Consider the following 19,117-nt stretch of genomic DNA (forward strand, 5'->3'; position numbering starts at 1 on the left):
ACGGTTTGAGATCGATGATCGGGGTTTTAGGAGAGAAGCTACACGGCGGCCTTAATGGATGGCGGAATCTGTGGTCAGCTGCTGCACATAATGGACTAATGATTGTTGCCTTAGCGTTGGACGCGTTCGCGAGGCACGCGGTTGGGTGGCATGATGTTGTTGTCCCGTTTCCCGTCGTAGAAGTCAATTTAATGCCTTTTTTTTGCTCTTCCTCTCTCAAATCTGACCTTGCATCACCGGGTTACATAAAGCGAGACATAGACTTAAAGTTGTTTTGCAGTTGAAAGTCCGACGCGATCTTCTTGTCTAATTCCTTCATGTTCTCCATTGTTTTAAAGTTATTTTGTACATTCTTTAATAATAAATATTATTTAGACTCTTCTCAAAAATGGTTTCTTATACAATTTGACTATCTGGAATTATAGATAAGACTCCCTGAGAGATCGATTAAAATGTCGCGACAATTGTATTCTACGGGAATATACGCCAAAATACCCAATCGTCTTGTATTGATCGAAATCCCCAAAAAAAAATTATCATGCAGGTGTTACAATTCACTCCTTCAATTCAATGCACCAATAAATGCGCCTTGGCAACGGGAACTTATCCGCCATTAAGCGATAATGATATGCTGTGGCAATGCAGATGCCCACCCCATTGAACCGATTCAATGGCGACCCGCTGCACTGACTTACACTGGAACCCCCGTGCGATAAATCAGCCTGTTCCTGGTTGCGTATTGCTTTTTTTTTCTTAAAAGAATCCCCATCATCGACTACACTCAATCTTTTTGTGATCACAAAGAAGTACGGACGCGGCTCGCGCCAAGATACTGCACTTCGGAATGCAGTCGAAGTGCAACGCTCGTGCCCTTATCGACAAACGGCGGCCGCCGCCATAATTTGCTGCCGATATGGTTCCATTTGTTCTCCTGCGCTCTCCCCACGTTTTGCGATCGGTTTGTGATTTGTTCCATTCCCCCCCACCCCAACTGTGTTCAATGCTGTGTTCGATCGCAGTAAGAACGAGAAGGAAAAACAAGTATGCATGGTTACGGTACCTGGCAGCTAGTGCCACTCGGGCCATCCGGATGTTATTGTTGTAGAGTGTAGAGTAAAGGAACAAAGACACCACGGACGTATGTTGTCCCTGCACTCCACTCACTGGTCCATAATTCCAGGCGAGGCGAGAAAGAAGGAATCGCAACAAATTGGCAGGAGATACACAAGGCACAGTGTCATGATTCTGGCCTCGCCTGGCCTGGCATGCTGCATCATATGGCAGACGGGGAGAGCACCAGCACGAGGAAACCCGAAACCCTGCACGTGGAGCAATCTTCCCCTCCCTCCTGCCTTGGCGCAGAGACCTTGAACCAAGAAGAATGATGCATTTAATGATCGGGAAGATTATTGGCGCTGCAGAGGATGCAGATGCTGCTGCTGCTGCCGCGATTCGTTCTTACTGACTGCCGCGAGTGCCGGGTGTTCGTTCCGCGTGTATTTCACGGTCGCACCCGTGAAGGATCCTCCACGGCTGTAACACTATCCGTGTACCGTGCATTCGGTCGTCGAAAACGGGCGCCACGGTCGCTGTACGAGGGGGCATGATATTTGAGCTTTGCGCCATCTTCATCGCCACAAGACACAGGCCCAGGCCCCTTCGGGTTGGACCAGCTCCATTTTATTGCCTTTCCTCCTCCACGCCCCTTCGTGTGCACTCCCCCGTCGTCGTTCGCGCGGGCGTGAAATGAAGCGCGAAATGCAGACGAAAAATGGGATCCGCAGCGCTCCGGCGTTCGGCTGCTGCACATTACTCCGGAGGAGGTCGGCTTCGTGGCGTGGTATCGAGTTGCTGCGCCTTAATGCGCTCAGACAGCCGGAAAAGTGCCGGCTTCGTTTTCACCACAACGGCCATCCGGCGGGGGGCGGTGTCCTGTTTCTTGAATTTTCGGCCAACACCAACAACGGATCGCGACTGCAACAATGATGCTGCTGCTGCTGCATTGCTGCGATGACCAGATGTTGCAAGTTCAAGTTCCCGGTTGCTCCCATCCCCGGTTGCGAACGAGACCTGTTCCGATCCGGCCAAGTGGCAATCAATCGATTGGTGGTGGTGGTGGTGGTAGTCCAGGCGCAAGTAGCGTACATTACGCGTCGTTGGCGTTGGCACCTCCGTATTGCCGTATTGCCATGTCGGCCATTCGGAATCTAGAGATTCATTTCTCCAGAATAGGTCAGAGCAGGCCGTGGAGTGGAAAGTTGTCGCCTGTTTCGATCCCGTTACTACACCATCCATATATAGTGAGGTTAGGAGTGGCTTCGATCTGGACCACGATCCAGAAACCCCGCCGCCCCTTCCATTCCTCCTACCTGACCCCGAACCGAAGGCGAACGGTGGTGCGTTCCAATAAATCATTCCCCAGAAGAAGCCGGGATCGGATGACAAATACCAACCGTCTGCGTGCGTGCGCCTGTGTGTATGTGTGTTTGTGCAAGTGTGTGTGTGTTTGCTCCGCTCCCTGGCATGCCTAGCGGGTTAATGATCCTGTCAAAATAGTATATCGAAGGGCCAGAGGGCTGATAAACGTGGCTCCAACGTGGTCACGACGATTGCCCCACGACGATCATCAGTGTGTGTGTGTGTGTGTTTGTGTGCGCGCGCGTTGTAACCTGATCGATATCGGGGGACGACGACCGGTTATCCGCTTGATTACCGAGAATAGAATAATCATGCGGGGACCTGGACCTGGACCTGGCCACTGCGACAATGCGGACCAGAGTCCGGAATGGTTCAGGAATGGAAACCGCCTCCTGGCCGCCGCCGCGATGTCAATATGAGAAGCAGCAGCGTCTGGGGCATTATGGGTTGCTGCGATGGCGATGGCAATGGCGGGGCAATTAGGCGATTGATTTTATTGGAGATGTTGCGTTTAATTATGATTTAGGTCGCGCGCCGCGCACCGGTCGTCCGGAATGTGAAATGTGACCGAACCGGATTTATCGTCCATGGATCGGTCCGGGGTGCCCGTGCCGCTTGAGGTGGCAATGATTGTGTTGTGAAGCTGATGGTAGCATCGGCAGCAGCAGCATCGGCAACAGCAATAGGATGGATTGGATTACACCACACGGTCTAATATGGGGGGAAACCACATGATCCAGTCGATTAAAGCTAACATCCCTGTGCCTGTGTGTCCGTGTGTGTGCTCCACAAAATGCCAAGCCCGTCGGTGTCGTTCGGTATAATCCCGAAGCCCTTTCAATCCTCGCTCCAGGATAAATTGTCGGCTTTCTAAATGATTTAATAATTATCTCGCGACCGCCTCCATCATGCGGTCGGTCGTGCTGCTGTCGAGTTCCACTCTTCCACCCTGCTCCAGCTCCCCGGCCCGCCGTCAGGATCGGTTGGTAATTTATTGGAGCAGATGATTAAGATGGAGATGGTGACCAATTTTGAGCGATGCCCACACATTCGTCGGTTCTATGCCTACTCAGTTTGAATCGATAAAATTTATGTGGCGTAAGTAACAATAGATGCGCGAGATCCGCAGCGCCGGTCGGAGGACGGATCGTTAATCGTTGACCATAAATTAGGTGCGAGCAGCGACCGGACCGCGGTCGCGGTAAGTGGCCACGTGGTGAGCTGGCGAGCTGTGATGAAGATGCTTTCGTGACCCAACGGATAGGAATCTGTCTGTCTGTTTGTCGGGGTTTGTGCATGTCTGTGTGTGTGTGTGTGTGGTTGGTTGCGTTACACCGGAATTCGTTATTCTGATCCGGTCCGGTAATGATAACGTTTCATCACCTTGCGTGCAGCCGATGCTGAATCGAGAGAGATGGTGTTGAAGGCGTTGTTGAAGGTAAAAATCACTTCTGAATAGCTTTAGTAGGGAATGGTATCTGGCATTGATTTTCTTCAGGTGAAGAGGACTAGCTGAGGGCAATAGACTAGTTGGTTGTGTGATAGTTACCAATTTGCTCTATCAGCGATTTCAATCAGAATTGACAGCAAATCATATAACTGTTAATCGATGTTTGTTTGATTTTTTTTACATTCTTCGTTCGCTTACTTACTCTTACATTGTTCTTATGCAAGCTAATAATATTATGATTGCTTTTGGGCCTTTTTTTGTCTTACGACTTTTTCCTTAAAGTTTTCTTATTTAATTCCATTTAAAAGTGTTTATTTTTACAAGCAAAACGATACACAATAGAAAGCGAGATTTAAAAAATGGTTTGCTTGAACGTGTTTATCGTACAATGAGATAACCATGGAGGAAGTGTAGTGAAAAATTGTGGAAAAAAGCTAGAAGCATACAAAGGCACGTAGAAATAGACCAAGCAAATGGGTTGAAATGAAGACTTAAATTATAAACTAAAAAATGAACCGTGAACGGACAATTTTTAGTTTGGTAAAAGCTCTTCAGTGATTTCTAATATAATACATTCACATAAGATGCTGAAAGTGATGCTAATTTGTATCGAGGAGCGATGCTCAATGAATTGGGCTATACAGCAGGATAAACAGAAAACAAAGAAGAAAACAAACAAACGTACGGCGGAATGGCTCATAATTTTCAGTCTTCTCATCTCATCTCATCAAAAATTAAGGTTCAGAAGTTTGAAACCAATAAAACGTGTGCAGAAATACTAGTGTCCCAATTGATCATCGATATTTACGTCCAAGAGAATTTTGTCAACTCGCACAAGGAAAGTAAAGCCATTCGAAGCCTAATTTTCGCCATTACTTGCCATCGCCACTAGCCATCTGTAAGAGACCCTTGGAGAGAGGTGCGCTACGCTTCTAATGAAGTCGCAAATCCAAATCCAAATCGTGTGTCAATTGTTTGCCGAATGCTCGGCGTCGATCCACATTTACCTACTATCTACATTCTTACAGCGTGCAACGTCGAGCAAATTAAGGCCCTCATTCCTCGCCGCAAAAAAGAAAAACTGCTTGCGAGACATGGAAATAGGGAAAAAAGAACACCACACCACCCCCGAAAAAACGGGGGCTGGATGCAAAACATTCGCGGGAAACAATTTCACTGTCCACAGCGCTGGTGGGCCATTCGTGCGTTGACCAACGGTGCACATTAAGGTCGGTTTTGCGTAGCGGACCACGAACCAAACGCGCACACTCTCGGTGATGATCACGCTTTGTCACGCGTCGATGGCGTCGTCCACCATTAGGTAGGCACCTAACGCACCCCAGCATATGCTCTGCAATCGAGCGCCGCTCCCTTCGATTGCCAAGCCAGTTTTGTGGCGCGAAACTGACAAAAAAAAAAACTGGAAAAATCTAAGGCCAAGCACCAAGCTCTAGCTCTGGGCCACTCTCTAACAGCTTTGATGATGTGCTACCCGACGATTCCGTAGTGCGTAGCCGCGGACAGTGAACAATAAAGAGAGCGAGCGAGAGAGAGGAGCAAAAGTGTAACATCGCGCCGTAGACACCGCAACCCATCCGAGCGTTGCTGGTGGTGGTGGTGGTTCGAAAATTGAAATAACATTCGAAAAAGTCGTTTACACCGCCCAACGATCAACGCACCGGAAACTGCTGACGCAAAGAATGCTGTGCAATGCGGTGGGGTGTCCGGCCGCGGGAGGCCAGCGCCTCCGGCCAGGCGTCAAACGGTCAAAGCACTCGGCGCGGAACCACGGACCGCAATGCCAGCGCCAGTTCGACCACCCACGTCTGAAAGCGGGGGTGGGGAATTGCGACAGAGTTAAAGCCACAAGCACATTGCAGACAAGCAATATGTTCGGATTGATCGGAGATCGGCTGCTAGCTGTTGAAATGTAATGCTTCATTGCTCCGGCGCCTAATGCGTGCGTGTGTGTGTGTGTCAGGTGTTGTTCCTCGGTTCTGTCGTCCGGGGGGTGGGTAGGAGGTTCCGGAATTGGAGCTCGAAGCATGTAGACAGATTAGGTCGCGGCGAGAAGCGCGAGCAGCGTTACTTCCCATCTGGATGCTTTCATCTGCGCCACAATACGGCGCCATGCTGTGCTACAGGCTCAGCCTCCAGAATGTCCAGAATCGTGCGAACCCCTGGCCACCCATACCCCTCTCATCGTTTGTGTACATTGCACCCCCAGTTCCTCCGCATTGGACATTGGCCTCGGGCCTCGTATGACTCCCGAGCCCGAGGTCCGTCGATGATTCGATGATCTCCGGGCTTGGAACCGTCGAACCGACACGCTGGAGACCGTGTAATGGTCCGGAACTGATGTGTTCCCGGCCGGCCCGGTGTGTTAGTGTGTGGTGCGGTCATCGTTCGCTGGTTGATGTTTTCCCGGGGATTATTTTTTTCATTTACTTTGCTTTTTTTGGGGGGAAGCCAGAGGTCTACTACCTTTAACCCACGACGGCCTAATGGCGCACCATTTGGCGATGATCCCGAATGACGATACACTGTTGGCCACACGTCCAGCACCGTCCGCCTGGAACGGTTTAATTGATAATTAGGAAGCGGAATTGTTTTGGCGCGTACGTCCAACGCGGTGGCCACCAATCGTTGGTGAGACATGCCGGGCAAACCCGGAGGCCAGCAAGCCAGGCAGCGAAGCTGTCAATTGTTGTCGGTAAAATGGTTGCCGGTATGTTGGCATGTTGGCTGCTGCGTGCATGCTTCGCCGGAGAGAGCACGCACACTGCGAAGGCGAGTTAAATGCGCGGATGCGTTCTTTTGATCCGGCTAATTGATGAGTTTTTCCGGAATGTTGACTGGGCTGTTGGTGGCTGCGGGCGAGCCAGCCAGCCAGCCAGCAGCTTGTTTAGATGAGCGCAGTCGAGCAGTCAGTCGAGTGGATCGTGTACTCGACTCGGAAGGCAGCGCAAGTGCAGCGGCCATGTTTTGCCGGGACCGGGAATGCATCATAATGCCCACGAGGGATCGCGTATGCGTTTATCTCGCGAAACTGTGTGTGTGTGTGTGTGCGTGATGTTGAAGGCTAATTAATAGCATTACAACGCCGCGCGGAACGATGGACCGGTACCGCAATGAACGGGAGATGCTCGCTCGCGCCTGGCAGCTTCCAGGATCCCTCCGAGGGGACCTCGAGTGCTCGCGAATGCTGCGTTTGATGTGTAGCTGCTCTCACTGTTAATTGTTTTCTAGGAAAAGGCCCGTCCCGGTGGGCAAAATGGCGCTGCATCGTTTAAAAGGGAACCCGCAGAGCCCGCGCATTGCGTTGTTAGTCCTTTCTACAGTTATCCAGCGGCAGCGTTCATTATTTTACCATCGTACAAAGTTCGGTACTAAGAATATTATTTTAATTGGCAGAAAAAAAATGTGTCAGCGCGAGAGTGGATTCATAACGAGACATATTTAGTGGCAAACTTGTCCCACAGATTGTCGGGAAAACTGTGGCGGAGACATTGGAATGCCAGGCAGGATAAAGTTATTATTTTTTTCGCATGAAAACGTTCGAGTTCATGGAGCAAAATTGTTTCAAAAATCTTTTACGAAAAGTTTTTTCCACCGGCAGTGTTCAAACATCCGTTGCACCATTTGATTTTTGGAGTGTCAGAATGAATCCTCAAAATTGCACTTCTTTTGAACAGGGCGACAGATTTCCCGGATTAATTTGTTTGGTGGCATTGAAAAGAATGTTTTGATTGCGTAATCTGCCAAGAAAAAGCTTGTGTAAATATTTTTGATTAATCAAAATTCAGCATAATCTATATGCATCAGCATAGTCTATATGCTTTAAAGATAAAGATTCAGCACAGTCTGTATGCTTTAAACCAACAGGTTGTTAATAATTTTTCATTTTATATCTACGCACGGTGGGAAGAAAATTATTCTTCAAATATCACCATCACTTGTATCACTTCCAAATTTTTCTAAAAATTAAAAATAATAGGATTTTTTCCATTGTTGCTATGATGCGCACCGAAAAAAAAGAAATTAAGAATGTGATCGTAACTGGTTATACCAGGTGTATGCATATGAAACCGCCTTTTTTTTATCAAGAAAAAATGTTTATTCTGCGAAAATGGAGAAACTCTTATTCTTCAAAGAAATGGCAATAGTTAGCTATACATTTTTCCTATCTTTTAGGCAATTTACAAATACCTCGCTAAAAAAAAGGCGATCTTTTGTTTCGAACCAATTACAGGTCGATTTTTTCGAACTTTTGTAAGAATGGAAGCGTTGCTCGGCCAGTATCTGTCCCAACGATGCAAATGAGTGTTGATTCGATAGAGCCAAGTGTGGTGAGTTAGCCGCAAGCGATAAATGATCCCAATTGAGGTCTTGTATAGTCTTCTTGGCCGGTTTTCCACGGAGTGGCGAAGCATTTTCATCGGGCAAAATCGGTCTGTTTTATCAATTTCGATATTCCGGTCGATTTATGCGGTTTTTACGGTTCGAAATCGATAGAGTGTTGCTTGTATAGCTCGCAAATAACCCTTTCGCCCAATACGGTATGCAATTCGGTGTCTTCTAACGTTTTTGGTGGTTTCTCGCCATACTCGTTTGTTACTCTAAAATCGCCATTTTAAATTTTTTAAAACCACTCTTTGCATTGTGTTTCATAAAGAGCATGCTAACCATAAGCTTCGATAAGCATTTGATGCGATTCTATCGCCTAGTTTTGAAAATAGAGGCAGAAAATGATCGATGTCGGCATTTTGCAGTTTTTAAGGACGGAACTTGCCATTTTGTACACAATGAAAATATTGGTTGTAGTGTGAAATTAGAACTATTGCGCACCGATTTTGATTAACAGATGCCGAACGAACAAAATGAAACATTGAGAACGGTTCTACGGTTCCATTTGGCTGAGATATAGCTATAAGAACACGGAGGGCGGTTTCATATGCATACACCTGGTAAATATTTTTCTAGCCATTCTTGCAAAAGTGAATTAATTAAACAAAATCCATCAAATCAGCAAAATAGCTACCTCATCCTGATCATTATCCTGAGCAATATTGCTACAAATATAGTTGGCAAATAGATTTTGGCAAATAAAACTATTTCAAACGTTCTTAGGAGAGTTCTGCTGAGTGCTCTGCATTGACTTGATCACGTTCCCGTTGTCTCATAATCTGAATGCATCATCTGCATGTTTGTGCTGTGACGAGATGAACTCGACATTGATTGAAGCATCGATGGTTCTGGTGCAATCAAACTTCAAGTAGACACCACAGCCTACTGGAACGCATCCTTGTGCACCATTCCTCCATAGTTAGCTCTTCTCCGTGTTCCTTTGATCAAACTAATAGAGTTCCCCGTCACGTGGTCGTCAACAGAAACTCGACTCCATTCTTAGCTTGTCTTCCTAGTCACTTGGAAGTGACTATTTCCACCACAAACTCCATTGCCCCTCCTGCGTTGCTTTCGTCGCACGGCGCCGTTAGTCGCTATCAGCCTTTTCGCTAATTTTCATTTCAAACCGCGTACCGCGTGGCTTAGGGAGGAGCGTCAAAAAGTGACTTGAGCCACGGCGAAGTGGAAGGCAAAGGTCGACCACACTCCCCTCGGTACCACCACCACCACCACCAAACTCCATAACCGTCACCACTAAGCCACCAGCAACGACGAGGTACCGGGCCCATCAGGTGGCTTACCAGCGTTCCGGTTACGTGTTTTTTTTTCTCTCTTTCTCCCTCTTGGCTGTTTTCGGTGTTTTGGGAGCAAAGTTTACGCGCACGATCCGAGCGCGCGCGTGGCGGAACGTGATACTGGGAGCTGGCACGTTCCTCCCTGGGACACCAAGCCCCAAGGGGACCTTGCTTGTCAGTGTGCGTGCGTCCGTGTGTGTGTGTTTGTGAGTATCGCGACACAACATTAATCTTTCGTTCCTGCCTTTCGTACCTCCTGGCACCTCGTTCCTGCTTTTAGCTGCTGCTTATCCGTCGCATGCATGGCACGCACGAGGCAAAAGCCACTCTCACCGTTGCCGCTGCCGTTTGCTACGTCAAAGCCAAAGTTTCGTTTGGGAAATGCCAATGCCAAGGGGAGGTAGTGTCACTTCGACTTGGTTCGACCGCTTTGCGCCACTAATTGGATCGGATATTTAGCCGATAATTGCGTCGCCAGCACATTGCTTCGCCTGGTTTTTGTTCGTGCTTCCACACGCCACGGCCCCGAGGTCAAGGTCTTTCACGCACTGACTCACACACACACACAGGCACATAGACACACCTGGCACACAACTGCACGACATTTCCACTTTGGGTCATTGGCGGTTTTTGGTCAGTTTTTCCTTACTTCGAACTCGGTTTCAAACTCGAACGCACCTGCAAATGGCTCCTTTGATCACTGGGGCACTGTAGAGTCATGACCCACTTGATGCTGCTGCTGCTGCTGCTGCTGCTGCTGCTGTACTTCACTACGAACGTTGCCACACTGTGTGGCGAATTGACAGATCAGCGCGCGATGACCAGTGCCTCGATTCCACGGACGAAGCAATGCGACAACCCTCTTAAGTACGAAGGAAGTACGTCTTAAGTCACTAATTATGCGGAACTTCCTGGAGTACATCTCTCAACAACTCACGCACACGCACACACACACACTCACGGAACACGGAACGCACCGGACCGGAGGCCTTTCTGTGGCACGCTTTGGACACTCTAAAGTCCACCGTCGCACTGAATTGAGCGCGATTGAGGGTGGCTATTGGTCGGTTGTCGATTGCTCTGTCTGCTGCCCGCCCGCCCGTCAGCAGCAACTACGGAACCGGACTGCCTGCCAGCCAGGTGCTTGCTTGCTGGTTTGAAACCGTTTGCTGTTTCGGCGCTGGAATGTTAATCAAAAACCCTTCGCCAACCCATCAGCGATCGGATATGGAAATCGTTTTCGGGTGGTGGTGTTGATGGTCCTTGAATGTCTCGTGGGGCGGGGTGGTTTTTCCTTTGGGGCGCGTGCTATCGGACCAACCAAACCAGCTCCCCTACCAGCTCGAACCGGAGGTGCATCGAGTGCATTGAGCGATTCCGTCGGCGGCTCCGTTGTTGTTGTTACTGTTGCTGCTCATCAACCCGGAGTGGTTTCTCTGGCCGGTTTAGTGGTCGTTGGCCACGGACCGGACCGGGGCGGAGGCGAGGTGCAGGAGGAAAGTGAAATTATCAAAAGTGCATACCGAGACGCGTGTGAGCACACACACACACACACGCTGAGTGTGCGCTACATAAACAGGTGCATGCGGTGCCTGCAGCAAGTGATATCGATCCACCGGGCGTTCCACAAACCGAGCATTGTTCTCTCTCTCTCTCGCTCTCACTCTCTCGCTCTCTCTCTCACACACACACTCTTTCTCACTCTTTTAAACTAACACTACGAATAGGACAAGCCGATCAGAGCCGGATGAGGCTTAAGCCCAATTAAGGCCACCCACTGGGGCTCTCCTCTCCACCCCAAAAACCCCCTCCCCTCACACACACACACACTGCACCGCACATTGATCTCAGTGAAAGGAGCGCCTAATGAGTGGATGATTTCAGCAGCCTATGCAGATTGATCGCTAGTAGATGCAATCAATTATCAGTGGCTCCCGGAGAGAGGGGGATGAGGGAGGGAGGGAGGGGAGGGAGGGGGACCCCCGTGCTGCAAGCGAGGAGCTTTTGGTATGTAAAAAAGGGTACAAAACGAAGAAGCGGCCCGGCCCCCGGTACCGGGCTCGGTTCGGGGAATCTGCCAACTTTCCCTCCCCTTCTGCTCAACACACGGTGCGGCGTGCTTGTGCTGTCTGTGTGTTGTGCAATCGTGGCCATCGTCGTCGTCCTCGTCATGGAAACCATTTTGCTCCGGGAGCGCTGGGGAGTTATTAGCGAGTTGATTAGAAAGCTGCAGCTCGATGCACAATTCGCTCTCACTCCCCGCGCCGCGATTTACATGTGACCGAGAGGGGAAGGAAACAGGGGGTAGAGAGGCAAACATCTAGTTTGTAGTACCATTGATAGCTGATTATGCTGATTAGCGATCGTAGCAGCAATGGCGGCAGCAGCAGCAGCAGCAGCAGCAGCATCAACGTTCAAAAATGCATTCAAATGCAGTCGTGCGGAGGAGATTGACCACCGCCATTATTGCCAGCAGAGAGAGAGAAGGAAAGAGAGAAAGAAGGAGAGAGAGAGGTGCACGGATATGGTGTTTTGGATGTCGGTGGTGGCCTCGCACGAGTGACTTGTACAGCAGCATAAAACACACCGCATTCAAAGCATTCAAAGCAGGTCCAGCGCCTACAGACCATCCAAAGCCTTCACCAGTCTGCACTGTGTCCGTGGCTTGTTTGCTTGTTTTGCGCTTGTGCGCTTCATTCCATGCCGCGCCTGAATCAACATTAGTGCGCTTGCCAAGGGAAAGTGCGTTGTTGTCGGGTGGTTTGCGGGCGGCACAAATCGGAGCTGGAAAACCCGATCCCCAAGGGGGTGCAAACCGATGGCCGCGGTGCATGCGTCGGTAATGATGTGGCGGAGTGTGACGTAGTGCTGTCCAGCAGCTGTGCGTCCTCGCACGTGCCACCGTGCATTGCGGAGGTGGACGCATTTCCGCGAGGGTTTTTTTTTTGTGTTTTTTTGTTGACCGGAGATGCATTGCGATGAAAAGGTTAGGAAAAACATTAACGGGGAGGGGTGTGTTCTGGGAGTGCCTATTTTCTTTGTGGTGGTGGTGCATTTGCGAAAACCGGTTTATCGGTTGTATCGGGAGTAGGAGATGTTTTTTGGGGTGTCATGTTAAGGTGGCTTAGATGCGCTGGCAGGTTGTTTTTTTTGCTTTACTTTGTGAAAATATGAAACGGACAACCAGAAAGGCAAGGGGCAATAACACTGCCAAAGATAAAGCGCATGTTGGTTGCAGCTGTAAATAACGCGTTCAGTGCCTTCAATAGACATTAGTGATACGACTGCTCATCGAAGCACTCTATGGCTTGCTCTTAATAAATTTATTGTGTTTATGGGAGGACAGTCTCGTTTAATATTTTTGAAATAAAAAAAAAATTGTGCATTTGTGTGGGGTTATTTAAATCACAGCAAGCGACAGATGGATCCGTTTTGCAAATTCGAATACTTAATCTGCTGTTCACTTGCAAGAAACTTTGTCAAGAATGTTATATATTTTTTTAAAATAATTTTGTAAAACCTCTTTTTTGTAGGCTAAATCGTAAAATCCAACTACTTTCTCAACTTCAAGATGCTGACAGAATTTGAAAAAAAAATGAAACAAACAGAAACCCCGAAGATAGTTCTTCGAGAAACTGAGCATGTAAAAGAAGGACATTATTTTATAAATTTCGTCGTGATTTGGTCACAATATATTCATAAAATTGATCATATTTTTATCTTCAATTTTCTTTCAGGTAAACAATTTGATACTAGAGAGAACAGTTAAAATGTAACAAATAAATGTCGGAAAAGAGCAGGCCATGGTTTGTCTGAATCCGTTTGGTTCAACAAAAGTTTAACAAAACCCGGTGCTACACCATTCAATTTCGTACTCCATTAATCTTAGCTTATCAACGTCCATCGACAGTAGCTAAATCTTTTACGGTAAGCTTAAGCTTAGCCCACACCAAAAACCTACAAAACCAAATATTGAAGGGCACATCGCTTGCCTCATAAATGGGTCCTGGATGCTGAAGTATATCGCCACAGCATCGCCGCGCGCGCCTGTGTGTGTGTGTGTGTGTGTGCCGGAATGTGCTAATTAATGTTTGGCGCGAATTCGCTAACTCCCTTACGAGCACTCCCAGAGGCCGGAGCCCCCCTGCTGCTGCTGCTGCTCTGTGCCAGCATAGTTTAGAGTTTGCTGGTCCAAAGTTACGGCGTACGAACGAGTGGACGAGCGACTAAACTCAACCTCAAACCCCGCCCACTCGGGGGATCCCTCAATTCCCGATCCCAATTATCTCGCCACCTCAACATGTAATTCCATAACTTTCCTTTCGACGGTTCGACGGAGGACTCGACGGCGGCGGCGGAGTGACGCGTCGCGGCTACAGTGGCAGTGGACCACCACATCTACCATCAACCACACACACACACCGTTACTCGTGGTTGTTACTCCACAGGGACCAGGGAGGACGAAAAAAAAAGGGAAGAGGTGAAGAAGTTACTTCCTTTTTCGTGGGAAAAACATGGGAACCACACGTGTAGCACACGGTTGACGGGTGCAGGAGGGTTCGCGACGGTGCGGAATGTCCACGCGGTCATGGCGGACGCGCTCGCACACACACACACACACACACACACATGGCTTTCGTCGACCGAGAGACCGACCGACACCGCCTTCTTCGACCTCGGGCCGCAACCATAAATTATCGCAATCTATTGCCGTAGATTTATGCCTCGGTTGCATAAGCATCACATCCACCACACTATCATTATCACCATCCTCATCACCATCATCATCACCGTGATCGTCAGCAGCAGTAGCAGCAGCAGCGATGGTTTGCCATTCCCAATGCCACTCTCTTCGCCCCGTTCCTGGCCTAGTATGCTCCCCTGGGAGAAAGTGCTGGCTACGTTCTCTACTAACACAGCCCTTCTTCTGCTTCTTCTATGGTGATGCTGTTGGCGAGGGAAGGAAAAATCGAAAGTACTGCAACCCACACCGAGCAGCGGAGTGTTATTACTTTCATTTTCCGTACGCGCACCGCACGGGGGTCGTCGTGAGGGAGTATTATAATGTAGTTTCGATCGTTTCCGGACACGCCGTGTCGTGTGGTCTGGCCTGTTTGGTGTATACCTTCTCCTTTCTGCCTGGACCCCGGGGTTCCCGGTTTTACAATGTTGTAACACCGTCTGCTGCTGTGTGCGAGTGTGCACGCGCTTGGTCGATGGTATCAGGATAAGGGCAGGCAGAGCGAGAGGCAAACCGCAGCTAGACAACTCCGACAATACACCGTCTGCAGCACGATGAAGGGTGCTTTACCTTCTAGTAGGTTGTGCAAGTGGCGGCTATAGTTAGCCAAGCGAGCTAGCTAGCGCTTGATCGAGCTCTTGTTTCAAAGTGTTCTTCCATGTTGTAGTAGATGGTTGATCGACGAAGTGACCAGCGGGGCCTTCACTTGCAACACCAACTTCTTCGACTCCGGAAGGAGTGTAAATTAAACTAAACAACACAGAGAAGCTAAGGACTCAAGAGCTTCGACATTGGCTGGAGCGTCTCGACTGTGACGTACGATCGGCAGAAAGTGAGGTTATGGTGTGGTTATGGATTTGGCCTGAAAGTGAGGTTATGGTTGCAAAAGTGTTTGTCAAACATTTGCGCCAACCGGAAACTCGCCAACAGATAGTCAGGTCTGGGTCTATGCCGAGATGCTCCCCCCCGGGGGTATGAATGGTCGTCGTATATGCAAATGACAAACAGGCCGTGGCTCCCACACGTAATCAATCACGCGTGACGCCGAATGACAGTTCGCTGATCGCATAAGGTTTGCAGGAAGGCCGACGCCAACCTAGAGTAATTAAGCCGTTAAGTGACTGGCCAGCAACACAGCAGGCCGGCACCTGCCCGGCACGACAGGTGGCACCATAGATGGTGCGCCTTGAAGATCAGTCGATCAGTCGATCTTCGCAATGGGGTGCAAGTGAAGGTTAAAGCCGCCACCACCCAGCCACCCCGAGGTGATGGAGAGCTAGTTTTAATTGGTATTTTACAAGATTTATTTACAGGGTTTAGATGGACAGACTTGAGGCACTTGGGTGACTTTTGAGAAGAGTTTTCCTTTTTGGTTGTGAACCTCCCAGAGAGGGAGCTTCGGGGAATATCTTTTGGCAGCGTCGTGCCATTGCCGGTCATCCGGAGGACAAATTGGCTGTCCTCCCCTCCGTTAAAGGATCCGCCGGTTTCTGCTGTTTCCACAGATAATCAATTAACTTCGCGCAACCCACACTGAGTAGCTGTGTGGCAAATGGCCGACAAGCTAATGGCGGTTTGTCGCTGGCGAACGGGTTTGATCACATTTCAATCGACTCGACCTTTCGGTAATTGGATTCCTCTGGGCAAACGTCAACCGGTCACGCCAGGCAGGTCGCTCGGTCGCCGGTTTGCCAGAGAACGAAAAAAAGGCTGGACGGAGCCTAAGCTCCCTAAGGTGATGGTTGTTCTATTTTTAAATTCCATTCATTCACCACCCGGAAATACCAGCAAAAGATGACGGTGACGATGAGAGAATGAGAAAGCTTCCTCGTGGGTGTTATCTAATGTACGGTGTTGGCGGGATGTGTGTTCGACGGACAGGATGGATACAATAGAAGTACCGAGGCTTTATAATGGACCCCGGGAGTTACTGTTATAATGCAATTTGGAACACAATCTGCTGGTACGGATACACAATGGCAAGGCGTATAGCATACCAACCCCCTTCCCGAGGGCAAATAACTGTCGAAGATAAGCAAATGACCGTTATTGGAAAACGGATGATGTGTAGCGACCGATTGCGATCGAACCCACACACACACACACGAAATGGTACTTCATGTCGGATTCGACCGGTCATATAACAGCTTCTTCACCGGCGAACAGCGTACAGCGTCCACAAAGGGAGTCACATATCGGTCGGAGAGCATCGTACCGGTCGAGTGTCGAAGCATGCTCGAACGCTCCCGCAACTCCCCGACAGAACTCCCCACTTGGTCTATTTGACATCGGCAACGGCACCATCGGGCCACGAGCGCTCCTGTCAAAGCATGTCGGTGGTGCACGGGGAATGTCGTGACATTTCATGTAACGGTCAGCAGCGCCAACCATGAGCGCAAGGCCTGGTCAGACCCGGACGCCTCGACGACACTCTCGAGCTCTCCTGGGATGGCAGAACGCCTTTGTGTCCGACCGAGTACCATCCAGACTGAACAATTATGCAACAACGGGACCGCCCCAATAGCCGTCGGCCCTTGCCCTGCCCGTCCAGCTCCTTGCCTTGCCTTACGATGATGCACTGTACGTACACATAGTCGATGCAAACGTCGATGGACGCTTTTGAAGAAGCGCCTCAGCTCCAGGAATTGTTGTCACAGGTGTGTATCTCCGGTATTTGCCCGTAGGCCAAATGGTCGTCGTCGTCGTTGTCTGGAGTAAAGTGTGGATAACAGGCGCCAGCTCAGCAGGGAAACCCGGCCCGGCCTGGTCCAAGCTGTTGTGCCAGTTGCATTGCCTATGTAATTAATTCTATTGCAAGTCGCTGGCACTGGAGCAACTTTTGCCGAGTTATGAAATCCAAGGAATTTAATTGATTATCATCGTGGGATCGTGTCATGTATTCAAATCATAACGTCAGCTTTTAACAATAGCGGTACAAATGCAGCATGTGTTTGATTGAAGTGCATCGAGACCAGGAGGACGCTAAAAGATGCGACGTAGTAACGAACTGTAGTTAGAAGTCAAGCGTCCAGGCCTACTAGGGATGCAACTTCGTGCCCGGACGGACGGCGACACGAGAACACTCGTATGTCTCGTAGCTCGGCATGCTTGAATGCTTTGTTTTGATGCGTTGCATCGGAAAGCAAAACAAAACCGGAATACAAAAACGTGCCTTCGACATCAGCTTTCCAGCAACCTTTCCGCCTTATCGACGCAACGCGCCGCGGGTCACCCAGTACCCTGCGCCTGTGCGCCTGCGAAATCGCCGACGAATTCCATCGCCGGCGACCGTGCACGTCGTCGTCGTCGTCGTCAGAACCGGTTCTTTGGATTTCGGATTTCGTAAGAAGCCCGTTCGCCGCTCCGGCTCCGTGACCTTGGGTGCGTTTCCCTTCGAAGTGTCCGGGCGTCCGACGAGCTGCCGTACCCTTACGGCGGTCACTTACCATTCTTGCTCTCCTTAGCCGCCAACGGTGCTGTTGATGGTGCTGGTGGTGCTGGTGGTAGTGGTGCAGGTGCATGCGGTGTTGGTGGTGGTGCTTGGTGCAGCGATTGTAAGGGATGTGAGGGTGCCGATGTCTGTGCCGATAGCTCGTCGTCCTCGAGAACCAGCGCCGGTACGGCGGTCACTAATCGAAAGCCCCCAGCTAGTGTACCTAGACAGAGAGAGAGACAGAGAGAGAGAGAGAGGGAGCGTCGACGAGGAAGACGAAACGCCACAGAAAAGGATGGTAGACGAAGGAGAAGATGGAGGAGAAGAAGAAGGAGAGAAGAAGAAGAAGAAGAAGCATGAGCAAAGGGTGCACCAGAAGGGGGTGTCCGAGGTCTATGTCTAGATGCCTCAGTGTCTGGTATGTTATTAGAAAGGAAGTAATGCCTGCTGGTGGTGGTGGTGGTGTGCAACACTAACGCTACTAACTGTAGGGGGAGGGGGGGAACTTGAGGTACTACTGGCACCGGTCCGTGACCGGAAGTGGCATCATCGACCACACGGCGATATCCTTCAGAGCGAACGATAAGCAAATAGTGCCCTCTAGAGGCCGCTCCGTTTCGCTTGACAAACGCGCACGCCACACACACACACACACAGCCTTTGGCCATACATCTCGACATCAGCGCCACCTTGTTTGGCATGGCGGCTGCTCCAAACTCTCCCCTCAACTCGCTAGATGTGGAAATCGATAATTGGACCCCCGGATTCGACTCAAACCCTCGCGCGCGCGGAGTGGCGCAGCCATGTTCAAGAAGGAAATGGAAAGTAGTTTTCCAATCGCTTTTCGCGCCTCTTTGAAGCACACTAAACACTCTCGCTCTCTCTCTTTAGGCTTTATCTCTTGCCAACCATCACGGCAACCGACCGACGACTGACCGTGCGCCCAAGTTCAAGTTTGGCCGTCGACGCCTCATCATCGCGATCGCCGGCGGAACCGAGCGCTCACGACGTGGAATGCAAACAGCAGAAGGAAGCTGCTGCTGCTGCTGCTGCTGAGGACCACCATCACCACCAAGAAAATGGCGATTGGTGGTGAAATGTCTCGTGGAAATTGTGCTCCAACTCGGTCGTTCGACAGTGAAAGGAATTGGAAATTGGAAATTTGTCATTAGCATGTCGGCTGCTGTCTATGTGTGAGTGGCCACCGGCCGGTTTTTGACGGATGACGACGCCTCGACTTGCAGCTTCGACGCTCTTTCGCATTCCATTTTCTCGAATCTCGCGAGTCAATGACCCAATCGCGGCGCGCACGTGTGTGTGTGTGTGTGTGTGTGTGTGTGTGTGTGTGGCGCACATTGCTGTCGCTAACGCCA

At 49.8% G+C, this 19,117-nt stretch overlaps 1 protein-coding gene across 3 annotated transcripts in view; it reads right to left on the reverse strand.

Annotated features, from left to right (window-relative positions):
* LOC125954058 (uncharacterized) overlaps positions 1-19,117 on the reverse strand; it is a 48,421-nt gene that overhangs the window by 4,873 nt on the left and 24,431 nt on the right. The window contains exon 1 of one of the 3 annotated variants that reach the window (XM_049684047.1): positions 9,824-10,342. The exons of 1 other annotated variant lie outside the window; for it this stretch is intronic. Coding sequence is in view for 1 of the 2 variants with exons in the window: in XM_049684045.1 (XP_049540002.1) it covers positions 17,758-17,967 (210 nt within the window). In the remaining variant the exon portion in view is untranslated. Of the gene's footprint in view, positions 1-9,823; positions 10,343-17,757; positions 17,968-19,117 lie in introns of those variants that run through there. One more of the 3 variants, XM_049684045.1, reaches the window with a different exon arrangement.

Source organism: Anopheles darlingi, chromosome 3, assembly GCF_943734745.1.
Source record: "Anopheles darlingi chromosome 3, idAnoDarlMG_H_01, whole genome shotgun sequence".
In the NCBI taxonomy this organism is placed as follows: Eukaryota; Metazoa; Arthropoda; class Insecta; order Diptera; family Culicidae; genus Anopheles; species Anopheles darlingi.